Source organism: Herpailurus yagouaroundi, unplaced genomic scaffold (assembly GCF_014898765.1).
Source record: "Herpailurus yagouaroundi ecotype Mexico unplaced genomic scaffold, PumYag 100, whole genome shotgun sequence".
NCBI lineage: Eukaryota > Metazoa > Chordata > Mammalia > Carnivora > Felidae > Herpailurus > Herpailurus yagouaroundi.
This window is the reverse complement of record NW_024412391.1, coordinates 75055318-75073920: the sequence shown is the minus strand read 5'-3', so window position 1 is coordinate 75073920 and position 18603 is coordinate 75055318. Positions and strand designations below refer to the sequence as shown.

General features: G+C 36.8%; 1 protein-coding gene across 3 annotated transcripts in view; it reads right to left on the bottom strand.

The window, feature by feature from the left end:
* Window positions 1–18603, bottom strand: part of HGF (hepatocyte growth factor) — an 80840-nt gene that overhangs the window by 41843 nt on the left and 20394 nt on the right. For all 3 annotated transcript variants that reach the window (XM_040472806.1, XM_040472805.1, XM_040472807.1), the window contains 2 exons: window positions 14094–14214; window positions 12610–12728 (listed from right to left, as the gene is read on the bottom strand). In XM_040472806.1, the coding sequence (XP_040328740.1) occupies window positions 12610–12728; window positions 14094–14214 (240 nt within the window). The remainder of the gene's footprint in view (window positions 1–12609; window positions 12729–14093; window positions 14215–18603) is intronic.

The following is an 18603-nucleotide window of genomic DNA, read 5'->3' as shown; positions in this document are numbered from 1 at the left end:
GTCAAAGATGAAAATTTTCCTAATTTGAGAGAAAAGTTTTCAAATTTCAAAAACCCTAAATAAAAAAAAAAAAGGACTCCTTGAATAAGAATATTGTGGATATTGTGGAAGACATTTCACTGCTGATTCATCCACTAAAATCCCAGTGTCAAGTTTAGAGACCTAATTGTTGGTACTAACTTTGTACCTCAACTGCAAAGTTTCCTCAAAAAAGATTTAATTAAAGATTCTTTCACTTTTAAAAGTAGCAATCGTAAAATCCTCATTTGGACAATTTTGTTGAAAAGTTTTTTTTCTAAACTTCCATTAGTATAATTTAAAAACTTTGATATAAATTTAAGCAGCCACCAAATACTCACTTAAAGACAGTGTTAGTTAAAATGAGTAAATAAAACCCACAATTTTGGATTTGTTGTAAACAATTTGGATTATTTAACAGATTCTAATTTGGAGGTGGAAACTCAAACCTTTGGAAATTACAGAAATTACTGCACATTAATAACAATACAACATAGTGCAGAATAAATATAACTTTTCATTAGGCCTTTCTACGGACTGAATATTTATGTCTCCCCCCAATTCATATGTTGAAATCCTCATCATAAATGTCATGGTATTAGGATGTGGGGTCTTTGGTAGGTGCTTAGGTCATAAGGGCAGATGCCTCATGAATGGGATCAGTGCCCCTATAAAAAAGACACCACAGAGTTCCCTCACCCCTTCCACCATGTGAGGAATCTTCTAGTACTTTGATCTTTGACCTCTCGGCCTCCAGAACTGTCAGAAATAAATGTCTGTTGTTTATAAGCCACCCAGTCTATAGTATTCTGTTATAACAGCCCGAACTAAGACAGGCCTCAACAAGATATAAAAAAATATAATTAATAGTATTCTTTTTGTTTACTTTTATTTTAATAAGTATCCATAACTTGGGGCGCCTGGGTGGCGCAGTCGGTTAAGCGTCCGACTTCAGCCAAGTCACGATCTCGCGGTCCGTGAGTTTGAGCCCCGCGTCAGGCTCTGGGCTGATGGCTCAGAGCCTGGAGCCTGTTTCCGATTCTGTGTCTCCCTCTCTCTCTGCCCCTCCCCCATTCATGCTCTGTCTCTCTCTGTCCCAAAAATAAATTAAAAAAACGTTGGAAAAAAAAATTAAAAAAAAAAATAAGTATCCATAACTTTGAAATATATACCTCAAGCAATTTGATGGTTATGATTTTAACTGCAAACTAGCAGTATTGAGATAATATTTTTCTTCAAAAAGTGCTCTCTGAAGTTCGTGAGTTTGTATTTATCCCATTCGACATTCAACTGCTAAAAGTGCCTTCATAATGAAAAGCTATATAATTCTGGTGAAAATGTATAGAATAAATATCATAGGCCAAAAAAAGATATATTAGTACAACAAGGTAACTAAATAATTTTCACCACTAAATAGGAGTTATTATGAAATTCCATACAGCTGTTGAACACATATTATCTGATGAGGATCATGTGAATGATTTTTCATAGACCATTTAACTGTGATACAAATGTTCCTTCTTTATTGCCTACATACATATTTCCTACTCAAACAAGATGAATTATTCCTGAACTGTAATAAAATAGACTCCTTTACCTGTCCTACTGTATAAATACCAAAACTTGATGCAAAAACAAAACAAATGTTTCATGCCAGTTGATTTGGAAAAAGCTATTAAATTTTGGGAAAGCTATTCCTCTGGACTTAATACTTTGTAACATGGGACCTGAATAAGGGAAGATTTTGAGGTCTCCTGTGACCAAAGTGGTAAAGAAAAGAAGCACAGAAACGTCCCTAAATATCAGCTGCAGTTGATCAAGTTTAGCCAAGGCAACATGTGTATATCTTCATATATACAAACATTTTTGCAATTTTGTGTCTACCAAGCACACTGAAAAATCCAAGAAACTCACAAATAAGAGAGCTCCTCACAAATAAAGCATTTTTTTCAGGTGTGCCAATGGTGGCCACCCTTTGGAAGCACATGTAAAGATAGTTGTATGATCTTTCATGACCTGTGAGTGAAGAAATATTTTTTCTTTGATGAGTGACATAAAGTTTTCTGTTTGGAAATGCTTTTTATAAAAACAACATTACTGAAATTTTGCACTGTTCTTTTACAACATAATCAAATATAATGGGTGCCTCTTGGAACATTAATTTCACTTTGCTGGTATGGATGTGTTATGATCTGATTGCTATAATATCTGGTGGGGACTTTAAGGTTTGAATAGATTTTCTGAGAGAATGAACATTAACTGTTATGTGATGCTTGAGACAGACATCCTGCCACCCAACAGAAAGACCACTAGAATAAGATGACAAATAATGAATCTGATCCATTTTCTCTGTGGAAGTCTCGCTGAGTTTTTGCCGAGAAACTTCAGAGCGCTGATGGAGGTCTGTGAAAGGCAACTGGAGAATACAAGTGCACATGCATATTACAGACAGCCATGCACAGAGTTCCATAAGCTTTCCATGAAGGATAAGTAAACCCTGACATTTACAGTCCCCCTTCTCCCCCAAAATCTAGATATCCCAGTGGTGATACACTGTTGCTGTTGCTTTGCCTATAGCTAGGAGCAAGTTGCTCCACAGGCCATTGGACAAATACCTCATTATTCCTTGGAATACTTCTGCACAACCCACTTCTATTCCCACTTCAGCTACTGAAGAGCAACTGAAACATAGGATTTACTTTATGGTGGTCCCTAGAGATTGGGAACAGTGCGTAAAGCTATTCTCCCATCAACAGACTCGTGCTCTTTGGTCCGCAAATGGCAGGATCAGGCTCAATGAAAATTTAAAGAGCTTCTTGTTTTAAAATTGACATGGGAAAGTAGTATAAAGACTCCAAAGTACAAACCTCAAATTGCTTGCACGTTTGCTTTCCCTATGAGCCTAGAATTCCTATCTGAAACTTTTCTTTGGACTTTATCCAAGCCTTTACTGGTATAAAATGCTCAAGAGACAAGACTTTCACGAAAGGTCTTCAGTTCTATACTCTTATTCCTTAGAAGATGACTTGAAAAAGACCTCCAAATATAAGATCTTTCCCCTGAGAAAGGGTATTGATGGCATTGTTTTTGTCTGACTCAGAATACAATGAGATTTCATTTCTATGAATCTCTGTTCTAGCCTTGGATAAAATAACAAGTTCTGAGAAATAAACAGCTTTCTTTAAGAAAGAAAATAATGTGCTAACATTCTTTTCCAAACATATAAACACACTCAGTTTTACAAGGTTAGATATTCTCTTAAAACCACACCAGGGGGCGCCTGGGTGGCGCAGTCGGTTAAGCGCCCGACTTCAGCCAGGTCACGATCTCGCGGTCCGTGAGTTCGAGCCCCGCGTCAGGCTCTGGGCTGATGGCTCGGAGCCTGGAGCCTGTTTCCGATGCTGTGTCTCCCTCTCTCTCTGCCCCTCCCCCGTTCATGCTCTGTTTCTCTCTGTCCCAAAAATAAATAAAAAACGTTGAAAAAAAATTAAAAAAAAAAAACCCACACCAGTGTAGATTGATTACTAGAAGGAAGGATTCTTTTTATTTATTGTCAAACACACCTGTATTAGTCTGCTTGGGCCACCATAACAAAATACCACAGACTTAAAAACAACTGAAATGTATTTCTCACAATTCTGGAGGCTAGGAAGTCAAACATTAAGGTGCCAGCCAAGTTGGTTTCTAGTGAGAGTACCTTCCTGGCTTGTAGATGGCCACGTTCTCACTGTGTGCTCATAAGCAGTAGAGAAAGAAAGAGAGAGAGAGAGAGAGAGAGAGAGAGAGAAATCTCTTACTCTACTTATAAGGCCACTAATCCTATCAGATTGGGGTCCCACACTTGTGATCTCATTTAACCTTAATTACCACCTAAATGCCCTATCTCCAAATACTGTCACACTGAAGATTAAGGCTTAAATGTATGAATTTGTGCGTGTGTGTGTGTGTGTGTGTGTGTATGGCAGGAGGTGGGTGCATAGTTCAGTCTATAACAATACTTTGAATAGAAATCTTAGCTATCAAAGATCTGCCTAGGTAACATTTCTGAAATGGAGAGTTGTTTCATAGGTATAAAGTTTTACTTACGCAAAATGAGTAAATTATAGAGACCTAGAGATCTGAACAACATAGTACCTGTGGTTAACAGTGCGACACTGTATACTAAAAAAAAAAAAAAATGTTGAGAGTAGATCTCAAGTTAAATGTTCATACACATACATTAAAAAAAAAAGGAGAGTAATGGCAGGAAGAATTTTTGGAAATCATTGATGTGTTTATTACCTTGATTGTGGAGATGGTTTCATGGGTATATGCATATGATCAAATCAATCAAATTGTATACATTAAATATGTACAGTTTATATTAATTGCACCACAGTAAAGCTGTTAAAAATAAATAAAATGGCTCTGGACACATATGTGTCTAGAATTAAAAAAAAAAGAAGAAAATGGAGGAGAAAAATAAGGCAAAACATGACAAAATATGTCTATTTTTTGGTAAAGAAAAAGCCCTCCCGACAACTAACAACAAATGAACAAAAGTATCTCAGGGAAGCATGAAACCTCAGGATGAGTTCAGGATGAGTTGAGGTGATAGGAAGAAAGCATGAAACAAATCTTCATGCATGGCAATATCTGAGAAAAGCTAAGTTGTCATATGAAAATCTAGAAGCATAAAAGACATTCCAGGAGACACACACACACACACACACACGCACAAACACACACAAATGAAAAACTACCATTATATAGGAATGTAACATTCATTCATTCAACAAATGCTTGTTGAATCCCTGTCTTGTCTAAGGCAATGTGCTGACCCAAAAAGAGACATGATCTGTGTTTTGATGGAGCTTACAAATTTTGATAGAGCTATTAATCAAATAATTTCAAAAACAAATGTAAAGACAAGGCTCTGAGAAGCACATAAGAGAGGTTTATTATGGTATAAATATATACTGAGGAATTTGACCAAGTCAGAGAAGTCAGATGAAGAAATGCTAACTGAGGAAATAGTAACTGAGTGGAAATTTCAGCAATTAGTAGCTGTCAACTGGGTGAAAAAGAATAAAAAATTTTCAAGGCAGAGAAGAAGTTAGGGGTGAAGGAAATATAAATGAGAATATAGAAAATATGAAGCATAGGAAGTAAGCTATTCTGGCTGGAATAGAGAACCTTGGAGAGAAATGTAGTAGTATATGAGGTTAGAGATATGGGTAGGGAAGTAAAAGATGGTTTTGTTTTGTCTTTGTTCTAAGGTAGAAGGAAATCATTGAAAGGTTTTTAACTGGTGTGTGTGTGTGTGTGTGTGTGTGTGTGTGTGTGTGTGTGTGTGTGTTGCTAGGGATGGGAAATGATATACTCAGGTTTTTATATCATTCTGTTTGTAGTATGAAGAAGGGAGTGAAGGGAAAAACTAGTGAATATGGATTCATCTCCTTTCAGAAGGCAATTTAAATATTCAAGAAGAAAAATAACACTAATGGAAAAAGGAGAGAGTGAAATGGTTAGATTTGAGAGGTATATACAAAATAAAATTGACAGTGGTGGGTCAAATGTGAGGAGTGAAGGAAAGATCATGTCTAGGATCATTCTAGATTTTTGAACCTTAGATGTAATGGTGGTATCAGTCATACAAAAGAGAGCTTGAAAAGCAGACTAGACCATCCTACAGGATAAAAGAAGAAAATCAGAAAAAGGTGATAGATGATAGAAATCTCCAACCAGGTGATTTGCTCTTGGTGAGAACTGGAAAACAATTTGACCATCCAACAGGTATATGCTAGTTAATGTATATCCTAATGGGACCACATCAGCCTTACAGGTCTGACATGTAGCAAAAAAGCTGTTTGCAGAGGAACACCTCGGGTTCCAGAGGTCCTTTGGGGGATCTCAGAGATCAAAACACTCTATTAGGACAATTCTAACATGTCATTTGTGTTTTATACAGTGAAATTCCTAGAGCACTTGAGGTTTAACGTTCCAGAAAACTGAATGCAAAAGCAAATGCGAAACACAAAGCCATCTTCTAATTAAGGTATCAATTGAAGAAATTTGCAAAAAATCTGAATTTGCAGAAAATCTAAAACACTGCCATTGTTCTCCCTATTTTTCTGACAAATATAGTTTTCATTTTAAATATGTTGTATTTATTAGCATCCAATGAGCTCGTCACTATTTTAATGAATTAATATTCTTTAAATTTACATTTTAATTTCTAATACAGTACATATAGATTTGTATAGCTCACATACACAATTTGGGGCTCTCAATAATGGTAAAGAATGTAAAGATATCTTCAGTCCAAGAAGTTTGTGAATAACTGATTTAAATAATCAAGAAGATTTTCTATGACAATCAACCAAATTAAAGCTTTTCAATTGCCAGAGAAGTATTTTCACTTCAGAAATATATAAGTAGTCCCAACAAATATTATTATTTCTCTCTAAAAAGCAGTGAACTAATCTGTGGAACTGTTATTCAGAATATAGTTCTTATAGTGGAAAACCATAAGAAAATCAGAATTTCACTCAGGTATTATACAGGACTCCCAATCTTGTTATATATTTGCAATGTCTAAAATTCCATATACTTGGAAATCTGTTAAAAGTTATATAGCCAGGTAGAACGAGAAGTGGATAGTGCAGAGCAAAGATCACTCTGTGGAATACATGTGAAAGATGGCCATGGAATTTTTAAGGGAGAAGATTGATAAAGACACCCACTAGCCCCTTCAAGCCGCCATTTTAGAATTCACTTAGATGCAGTTCTGCTCACTCAACTCAGAGTTTCTCAGGATAAATTGGTGAAATGATTCCCCTTATGGGACTCAGTGGGCCTACCTCAACATGGCGAGGATGGATTTGACCCAAAACTAAATTTGAGTGACACTGACCCCTGGAATGATTGCTTTGCCTATGCTCATGTTGCTGGAGAAGAAAGCCCGGTAGAGTAGAAAGAAGACAAAATAGGAGTAAGAAATGGGATGACATTCAGGGGTGTGGCCACAGAATACTCTCAGAAGCAGTGGGAAAGCATGGACCCTGCTCAAAGGGCTTTGTACAGGGATGTGATGTTGCAGAACTATGAGCATCTGGTCTCTCTGGATGAGGATAACTAACCTCCAGAAGACGGGATCTGCCCTTGAGTTTCTTCATATTCCCTCCTTTAGGAAGTCTCTGCACTGATTGACAGAGATAGAAACCCTATTGACTCAGAAATGGAAAGCTTCATGATGCAGCACCTAGACTTTAAACTTGCCCCTTCAGATGATCTGCCCACTCCATACTACATCACGTGTGGTTCCAGAGCTTAAGTATGATTAAACCTTATGGCAACTTTATTCAATTCCCTCTTTTCTACCCCTGTGCTTTTGATTCAGTGATTCTTAGTAGAAAATTAGACATGCACATTATACTGTTCCCTATGCATTCAGAAGGACACAGTCTATTCATAAAATTTTGAAACCGTTTTTCAGCTTTATTGAGGTATTAATTGTCAAATACAACTGTAATCTATTTAAAAAGATTTTTTTAATGTTTATTGATTTTTGAGAGAGAGAGAGAGAGAGAGAGAGAGAGAGAGAGAGAGAGCATGAGCGGGGGAGGGGAAGAGACAGAGGAAGACACAGAATCCGAAGCAGGCTACAGGCTCTGAGCCGTCAGCATGGAGCCCGATGTGGGACTCAAGCTCACGAACCATGAGATCATGACCTGAGCCGAAGTCGGACGCTTAACTGACTGAGCCACCAGGTGTCCCTATAATATATTTTTTAAAAGGTATATAGCCAAGATGTTTGTGAACTGTTGCCATTTGGGTAGAAATCGCTTTCTGAGGAACATGGTGCAAAGGTTTACTGAGAAGGCCTGTCCCGGCCACATTTGTCAGGTGATGAGCAACATTCATCCTTCACTTTCGGGGATACGTCCACTGATTCTAAGATTAAAAGGTTGGGAGCAAAGTGACAGGAACTAATTTGTGGCTCATTCAGCTTTTAATAAATAAAAGGAACAGATAGCAGTCATCAAAACCTTGGCTCCGAAAGGTGTGAATATGCCAATGTCACGGCAATGTCAGCTTTTACTTCACTAGTTCTTGCTAGTGCTCTGAAATTTCATTTTATCATAGACCTTGGTGTGTTTTGTTCACTTCTATACCCCCAGAATCTAGAAAAAATTTTGAGGTATGAGAGCTAGTCAGTAAATATTTATTGAATAACTCCTATGCAAAAGGGGCCGACAATCTTCCTTGTGTTTTCTGTGTGCTCCCTGGAATTGCTGTTCTGGAGAAGTTTTTTCTGTCACTATTTACTTATGACTTTTCAAGACCTTCAGAAAAGACTGAAGTTGGATGTGCTATGAGCATAGATATCGAGCACCTACATCTCAGCATAAGCAGAACTCAGCTTTCTTATCTTCCTCCTCAAAGTTACATCTCTCTCAAATATGCATCATCTACTCAGTAACTTGGGAAATATGTAAGACTTTGCTCTTTCCCTATCTTCCTTCCCTATCTTTCCTTCCCTATCTTTCCCTATATTCCCACTATATCCAATTTGTCATTACATATTGGACATTCAGACTCTTCAGTATCATTCACATCCTTCCTCACCTTGTTATGCTCACTGTTCACGGCATTAATTCACATTACTGGCCTGTTCCAATCAGCTCTTATCAGACCCACCTGCCTCCTGTCTCAGCACTCTCCTGCCAATTACTGGAAATATATAGTGATCTTCAGTTGGTGGAGGTGTGTTGGTTTTTGCTTTTGTTTTTTTTTTTTATTCCCATTACTAAGAGAATTTTGAAAACAAAAATTTATGTTCTCCCACATGTTTTTAAGTTGACATCCACATTTTTTATGGTAAGTTTAAATAGTTGCAAAAGATGTGATTTCTAGCGTATGGTAACTACTGTCATTTGTACACCAAAATTTTTATATTGCACTTTAAAAAAAATTAATGGAGTGATTCGATATCTACCTGTTCTTGGATAAATGTATATTATCAAACTCTTTTTCTCCTTGAATTAGTATTTCTATTCCACTTTACCCATGGAATGTTATTTGAATTTTTTTTAACTTTTAACTTTATTTATTTATTTTTGAGAGAGAGACAGAGAGAGTGAGCAGGGGAGGGGCAGAGAGAGGGAGAGGGAGAATCTCATGCAGGTTCCACACTGTCAGCATGGAACCCAATGCGGGGCTCAAACTCACAAACTGTGAGATCATGACCTGAGCCAAAAGCAACAGTTGGACGCTTAACCAACTGAGCCACCCAGGTGCCCCTTGAATTTAATGTATTTTATGTTCAAGAGTCTTTTATTCTTAACCCCATCATACTTTTCTCAAATATTTTTATATTTTGAAATTTATTTAAATTTCTTGTGACCATAGTATTCTAAGGGATAAATACACATGTACCCTACACACACATACAAACACACTTGCATGTATGTATGTATATATTCCAGATAGAGTTGTGTAATTATTAGTAGTACAGAAATGATAAGCAGCATGAATATATAGCATTTGCAAAGGTCTCTTTGTTTAGTTTTCCCAAGGTTTTACACCCCAGGACAATGTACCAAAATAAAATTCAGGAAGGATGGGCAGTTTGGTTTTATTCAGGAAAGGAAGAAAGAGTAATGGTGAATGAGAAGGTAAGATTTTGAACTTGACTAACTCCTTAGTAACATGTACATCTCAAGCAGAAGATTTGGGGAAAGAATTAATCTGGAAGTAAAAGAGCTAGAATTTGAGCCTCTAAGCTGTCCATGTCCACAGACCCCTATGAGAGTTTTGTGTTCCCGAGGGCTTCACAGACAGCAATCTGGAGGCTTCTGTAACCAGCTTATGTTGTAAAACAAAAGTGAAGAGATTTTGCAGGTATAAGTCAGGTCCCTAATCAGTTGACTTTAAGTTAATTAAAGGGAGCTTACCTCAAGTGGCCCTGAGCTAATCAGGTGAGCTCTTTAAAAGAGTATGTAGAGCTTTAAAATAACTATTGCCCTTTAATTAGAAATTGCCATTATTGCACATGAATATTCAAGTGGCATGCTATTCAAAATGTCTATTACATTATATGACACCTATTCCATGCTATTGTTTTGTCCCTGTATCTCCTTGACAAACAAAATTCTTTCCTAAAATATCTTGTGATTTATTGTTAAATTTTGAAGTTAATGTTAAGGCTTTTAGAGGATTTGTGTAATAAAGAAAAATTTTGAAAATTAAGAAATTAAAATAAATAAAAGAGGATGTAGAGGTCAGAGGCTGAAACTAGCAGAAAACTCTGCCATTATCCTTGAAGAAGTAAAATTCTCTGTCGTGGAGAGGGTCGTAGAGTAGGAAACATCAGGCAATGTTTCGGAGCTGAGGACCTCCATGCTATAACCACAAGAATTCTGCCAACAACTGCTGGACTTGGAATGGGACACTGAGTCTTAAATGAGAGAGTAGGTCTGGCGGGCACCTGGGTCATGGCCTTGTGAGATCCTAAGCAGAGAATCCACCTGAGTCATGCCTGGACTTCTGACCCACAGAAATTATGGCATAATAAGTGTGTACTGTTTTAAGCCACTACATTTTGGTAAATTGTTATGCAGCAATATAAACCTGTTCCACAGTTGAAAGCATCACCAAATGTCTTACTTTTGCATTATATGCTTTGCTATAAATGTAAGCAAGAATATTCACAAAACCTTATCTCTTATGCTTTCCAGAATTGCAGAATATCAACTTCCATTCATCTGAATAAGAGTATAGTCTCCAAGTATACTTTTACAAACTAAAAGCTTTCCTGTAATGAAATATTTCTGAAATATTCTCCATGCTTAAGAAATGATTTTATTCTTCACTATATGGGTTTGGCTTACATGTTCTACTACCATTTTCTTAGCATTACCATCCTATACACACGATTCTCTGTTTAACAAAGCCATCTGAATCACAGCATGTTAGTTGCATAATTAGCCAACACTTCTTTGGACAGAAGAGAAAAAGAAATCTATCTGGTAGTTAGGAAGCATCATATTTATTTTACTTCTTTTCTCTCACAGTGTCTTTTAAAATCACCAAATACTGGTTGGAAAAGAATAGGAGGGCAACAGTGAATGTGCAGATGATTATGCATGTGATCGTGTCTGTGTGTATGTATTTATACTGATCTTATTCCTGAGACGATTTACAGGAGTGCCTAAAAGCAAACATTTGTGCACACAAAACAGAAGGGAAACAGTTGGGTTTATTGTATCTAAGTAGTCTAAAATGGTGGGAAGATTAATGAGATTTTAGAAGTCAATGAGTGGAACTACCTCAATCTATACAGAGAAACACTGTCACAGAAGTCATCTTTTATGCCAAGGGACCAAACAGATAATTCAGTTTCCTTAGAACATTGCGTTCACACTGAAAGTCTACCAGAGTCTGCGGTTATTTCACACATGCCAGACATGTCCTCCTTCTATGGGCTTTATTTGAGTTGTCCAAAACATTTCCTCTTATTAGCAGGTCTAGGTGGAGAGAGATTTACCTTGGCAGTATCACAGTGTGAATAATGTTGAATTAGGTTTGTTCAAAGGGATATCCCCATCATGCTGCTCTAGGAAGATATGCAACTACCTATTCTTATCCTCATAACTGTCCACTTATCATGCAGGGTGCTGGTACCTTATCTTATGTAGATTATTTCTCTTTGTACATTCCTCTCTATATGCATATCTTTATGCTGCCAAGCCCATTTCCAATGTTATTATACCTTAGCAAAGTCATGGAATTCTACTAGTCTTAGAGCATTTTAGGATCCAGCTGAAAAAATAAGACTTATACCCATAGAAAGTAAAGCATGCCTATATCTAACTATCCAGTATTATTTCAAAGAGTGAAACTGTGTAAGTTAACCATGGAGGAGGGGACCAAGCATACAGATTTAAAGAGCTACCATAAAGCAAGTGAGGTAAGAAGCTTTTACCATAAATTCAGGAGTGTTGGGTAAAGGCCAGTATATAGAAAATGACCACAGTACAGCTAAAAGACAGGTTTGAACAGAATACAGGCTGCGTACGAGGTCAGCCAGAGGGGTGGGGATCAGCTACTAGAGATTAAAGATGTCTCTGAGATTCTTCTATTAGACTTGTTATTTTTCACCGCAGCCTCTGTCATTCACCAGAAGAGGCTCACAGTCAGCTGACAGCTCATGTTATGTCTGGGGAAGAAAGGTATGGAAAGGATACCGGGTTGGAAGGTAAAAATCTAAGGTCCTAGCTTTTAAGGCCCTAATGACATTATGATACTGCACACAGTCCCTGATCTTTTTTCTCCCTCTGTGGATGTTTTTTAAAATAACATAAGAATGTTTAGGCCTTCATCATAAGTATAAATGTTTTGTGTTCACTTGCACACTTATCTCTTTCAAAACAATGACTCTGAAAATTCAAAAGCCTTGGATAGAATTATGGAATGCATTCCTAAAATATTAAAGCCTACACCCATTAAAGCATCAAGTAAAATAGTTGTTAACTTGTCTCACTAATAATCGCCTGCTTAGATCCAGGCTGAGAGGAAAAGGAAGCAATAAATTTGACCCTAACTTACCGCACATTTTAATTGCACAGTACTCCCAGGGGGTGTCAGGGTCAAGAGTATAGCACCATGGCCTCGGCTTGCCATCAGGATTGCGGCAATAATTATCATCAAAGCCCTTGTCGGGATATCTGCAAACCACACCAAGAAAAGTGTCATGTAAATCTGCCTGGAAGCACCACCCACCCCTCAGTTCACAAAGTAACTTTCGACAGAGCTTGGATACTACTAGCTGGGGAAAGAAGAGATTTCCTGTTACCTTACAAGAACTGCTGATTATCAACTATTGCGTATGTTAGCTTCCATATCTGGTAAGTATAGAACACATCCCTTTGCTAATAAGTTAGATTCATTTGGTAACCTGTCCACCAGGTTGAGCTCCCAAACTGAATCCCCTTCTCACAAAGCCCAGTTAAGGACACATTACATAAACACGACCTCATGTAGCCTGTCATTAAGAAAACGGGTCTTTTTCTGGGGCAGGCTTAAAGTTCAAACTGAAAGTTAGGTTTCAATAGTTCTGTTACTAATGATAGATCAATTTTGAAAATAGAGCCCTTCTAGGTCATGCCCTCACCTCCACCATGGGAGAGAGAAACTCCATTACACCACTTTCTCTGTACCCTCCTCCCTTTAAATTAACAGGGTCCTGAATTGGTGACTTGATTTTAATTGCTACCATATTCCTCCTGCACTCACTGAAAGGACAAGAGATTCACTTACACACACACACACACACACACACACACACACACACGGAGTTTAATTTAAGAGAAAAACAAACAAAAAGATAAGAACAACACCTTTCAGAAAAATGGAAACAGAGCTTCCCTTACAATTGTATTTTCATTCTTTATAACAAAAATAAAGACATTTTTGTCAACTAAAATATTTCATGTGAAAGGAATGAGCCAAAGTAGACATTTTTTTTTTAACCATTTAAGCTCAAAACCTATTCCTGAGGAGAAATGTAGACGTGGTTGCCTGACTTCTCCAGACTCAAAACACACTAAGATAAAGCAGCCAAAGAATTGTTTGCTCCATCTTTCATTCCCTGTCTATGGGCATGACCTATGTCATGGTGTCACACAGGTGACCCCACTTTACCTAAGTCATTGAAGATGTGGCTTTAGGAGGACATTGGCCTGTATTTAGCAATGATGCATCCTCCCATAGCTTGGACTGTGGTCATTACTTAATGGATCTCTGTCTTTTTCCTGCCATGGAAGGGAAAGAGGAAGCTTCTGTTAGTGCTCCCCTTCTGCCCCCCACTGATGCTCCTGTGTTTCGGACCATCCTGATTTCAGGGACTCAGTCTCCTCAGCAGACACCGGTCAGAGGTGGGGCCAGCATTCTCATATGCCTCGTCTGAAGTCCCTTTGCCCCAAGACTATCCAGAAATCATAATATAAGGAGAATTTCTCTAGCAGTTTGTCATGGAGCAAATAACACTTTGTGAAAAGAATCATTGGAAGCACGATTTGGTGGTATTTTACCTTTCTGGCAAGAATTTGTGCCGGTGTGGTGTCTGACGATCCCAGCGCTGACAAATCTTGCCTGATTCTGTATGATCCATGGGACCTCGATAACTTTCCCCATTGCAGGTCATGCATTCAACTAATAAAATTAAAGTACGGCATGTTAATTGCTTCTGACAGCAAAATCAAGAACACCACCATTCCATTGAAAGAACAGTAAATCACCTGTTTAGCAAAAAGATTTTTATAACAACTTACATACCATTTTAACGTTGAATTGGGGTCTAATGTCCATAAAGAGTGGCATAAAATACTCCCTACAGAACTCTTCATATAGTTTAAATGGGATTTGTGTAGTTAATGTCATAAAAATTTACCACAAGGCCAGGATGCTGCCTTTCTAATTTCTCAGTAACTGTCCCAAAGATACCCAGACTGGACATATAAGATACGCCCTTGGGATCTGCCCTTTGTTGGTCTAAAATGCAAAGAATTTCAGTGTCTGTACTGACAACAGAATAATTCTCTTCTCTCAACTTACTCTCCAAACACATACGTAGGAAATATACAACTTACACTGAGTACAGGTTATACCCCAGCAGTTAATGTCAAAGTGAGGACCAGATAAACTTGAGAGATCAGCTTCAAACCTAAATCTGGTACTATTCAAAGAATAGGGTTATTTTGAAAGAACAAATGATGGCTTCTTTCTGTTACTGAATAACCATGTCAAATACCTGGGCAGGCTTACATTCTTAACTAGCCTAGGCTACATGATGACCTGATATTGAACTCCTTGTACTCAGTGTTTTTATAATGTATAAGCTCATGTAATTATGCAGGACCCTACTGATGATTCTGTGAGGTTAATTAATAGTTCTCTTCTGGCTCGCCTCTTATGTCACACTGAAAACTCTGAATCACATCAGCTAGCTGAAAACGAGACTTCTCAAATGGACAGGTTGATTTGTAGCACAGCAGGCATCCTGTGGAATAAATCATTGGTTGGCTTTCTTACGAATCCGGCAAACTTCCCCAAACACATCATTTGTATCTTGTGACTACTGATCATCTAACTTTAGCCAAAGCAGGGAAAAGATACGGATGTTTAGCTTTATCCACTGGTATATAGCCTAATGAGTATCTGTAATAATTTGGGATATAATATTAGAATAATCACTTCTGTACCTTTGATTTGTATAATCTAATAGGACATTAGATTAACTTTCTAGAACATGAGGCCATTGGCTTGATCCATCTACTTCTTTTAATGTAGCTTAATCTATGAATGACGACAAGGGACCAATTCAGCTTCCTCTCGTGTGATTCCAATATTCCCCAGACACATCTCAGCTTTCATTCGAATGGGCCACTGACTTATTTAGTTCCCCTTTTCAAAAGAATGCCAAGAGTGATATCTTCACAGAAAACAATGTGGCATTTATCATTCTTTGCTCCTTTGTACTGAATGAAAAAGTAAACATAATACTATGGTCACGCATAAGAAATCAGTATCTACATGTACAATTTCTATCCTTGTATAGTACTCAGGAATCAGAATATATCTATAATGTATTCTTTAGCAGATGCAGTTGATGAGAGTATATCACTTTCTAATGAGAGTACATATAATTATTTTCTATGAAGCTGTATTGTGGGGATTATTATAAAACATTTTTCCTGGACTTTAGGATTTTTAATTTTCATAAGGAAAAATAGTTACACAAATTAAACAGGTGATTCTATAAGATGACCACTCTACAGAATGAGTGTAGTAGATCAGTGCTTCTCCAAACCTTACTGTACATAAAAGTCACTGTGAGATCCTGTTATAGAGCAAGTTCTGATTCAGAAGATCAGAATTGAGGCATCAATCAATAGCTCTCAGGGGATGCTGATGATTCTGGTCCTTGTAGGTCATAGTAAGTAGCAAGTGTGTGGATAATACATTCTATTCTAAAAGTCTTAAGTGTTTTGTGGCAATGGCTTTTTAGGAGAGAACAGATTTTACTTGGATACTGAAGGATGGATGAGATTTGGATAGGCCATTATGGAGCAAAATAACATAAAATGGTACAGAAACATAAATTACTATGTTACATTTATAGCAAAGTGAAGAGAGAGTTATGGATTCAGTCACAAACCTATGGAGCTATTTTTTAAAAATAATAAAAGTTAGCAAGAATAACATTAGGTTTTGGTAGGCAATGAAAGTCATTGATGGGGTGGGAATTAAATGTGTCCTGTGATAGAACTGGGATGGTAAATATATTATAGTTACAAGTTCTTTGACTACTCAGCACTTTTAACATATAAGACATCATTTGATCCTTGCAATGAGGAAAACAAGGCTCAAACCATTTTTAAGGGACTTACCTAAAACAGAAAATGTCAAACCTGTGCCTGGAACACTGGTCTTCTGACCCACAGTTCAGTGTTCATTCCATTCTTCCTAATTATCTTTTTGTCCCATGCTTTTGTTTCCTATGTGTTCTAATTGGTCATCCTCTTAAGAAAGACTCATAGCAATAATTTTAGAAAGTCGATCTCCCTGGCTTTTATAACATTATCTTCATTACCCTCTGCCTTCTTGCTTACAATAGGTTGCCCCTGTTGTATTGTCACCTATTGGAGGATGGAGAGAAGGAAAGCAGGTAGATTGGCCATCTTACCCAGGCTGAAAAGTTTGTTGTTTTACTACTGCATCAAACCATCAGGTTACTTATAAAAAGTACCTCAAGAAAGCCAAATTTTAAACTCATAGTCACTTTTCAAACTTCCAGTATTCTAAGAAACTTCTAAGTTGTCCAAGCTCAAAGTCAAGCAGTAGGGATGGAGATCAAGTCCATCTCCTCAGGGAGGTAGGTGGAAGTTATGATCTATACAACACTGCAGAAAGTGAGGATTGGCCCTCTTGATCTATTTCCTTTGGGCTCTGTTTTTGCCAGTGTACTGTTCAACCGTTCTAGCAAGTTTATCCCTTAAAAACAGAAAACAAAAGCAAAATGCTGTCCTAGATGACATAAACTCAAACTAAATAAATGTTCCTATTCATAACTAGAATGGTTTTCTTAAATATATTTCTGGCCTAAATGAAAGTAGAAAACCATATTAACTGCACATGGATTGTAATATAAATAAGATTAATTTAGTATCTCTCTCATCATACTAACCAACTTACTCAAAACCTATTGTGTTCTGTTTTTCTCAGTCATAAAACTACAAGTGATCTGAGTTTACAGACTCTACAGACTAAAACTGAAACAACTATTTTGAGAATCCGTGCTGGTGCTTACTTCAGCAAAGCTGAATGTTTGAAATATGGATAGCTTCACAAAGCCACATTTATAAATAATTGTTTCATTTAAATCTTTGTTTTTAAGGATCTTTCTCCACAGAATATGAAATTGTACACATAAAATTATAGCTGAAGTATTTGGGATTTTAAGTGTAAGGCATTAAAAATAATGATTATGATTTAATAAAATATATTTACTTGACTATTTGACAGTCATTAAAAAAGACATCTGTTTCAATAACTGGTGATTGCTTTGTTTTAAATCCCAAGCTAATGTTAAAGCAAGAAATTGGATTTTAGATACCTCAGTTTTTTACAGTATTTGAATTATAATATTAATGCTATTTTCTTTGCATAATTGTTCTAAGTGTGATAAAAGTACTTGTTTTCTTTAGGAATGCTTAATATATTTCAAAGATTAATTTTTTAAAAATAACATTAATCATTGGAAATCAGATATATTTCCTTTATGAACCAAACATTCAGATGCATTTCAGAAGATTATTTAGTCAAGAGTTAAATATAGTTACAAAAATCTCAAAAAATACACTTACATTATTTTGTATATTTTGTATTATCCATGTTATAAACAGCTGGTTTTTTTTTTCTATTAATTATTGACAGTGCTTTTTATTTTAGATCTTCTTCAGTAAAATCCTGCTAAAGGATTATTCAGTATAGTGTGAATTTAAATATCACAGCTCAATTCACACTCCCTGAGATATGTTTAGCCTACAGGGCAGGTGTTTGTTCACTCAGAAGAGGGCTATTCTAATACTGTCATATTTCTAATTGCTTCCAGAAAGAGCATATCCGCAACCTTTAATACCACGGTGACCAACAGCATCATGTGCAATTAATAGTAATGAGCAATGCCCTTTTCTAAGGGAGGTGTAGTGACCTCAGATTATTAAAGGATAATAGAGATGAACATTCTAATGTGATGAGGATAACTGGAAACAGGATTTTTTCAATTACTTCTTTTCTAGCACATTTTTTCTACGTTGTCTATCAGTTCAGATCTATGCCAGTGTATTTTGATGAAGGTTGTTATAAACCAGGGCTGAGAAATCTCATACCCACATGAACTAGACAGGTAACATAAATGCTAAGCTATTTAAAGTTGGACCAAGTTACGTTCCCTTGAAAACACTTTCCCAGGTCAAAAAAAAAAAAAATGAACAAAACTCCTTGCAATTGACTTTCAACCTCAGAAAACTGTGATATTGG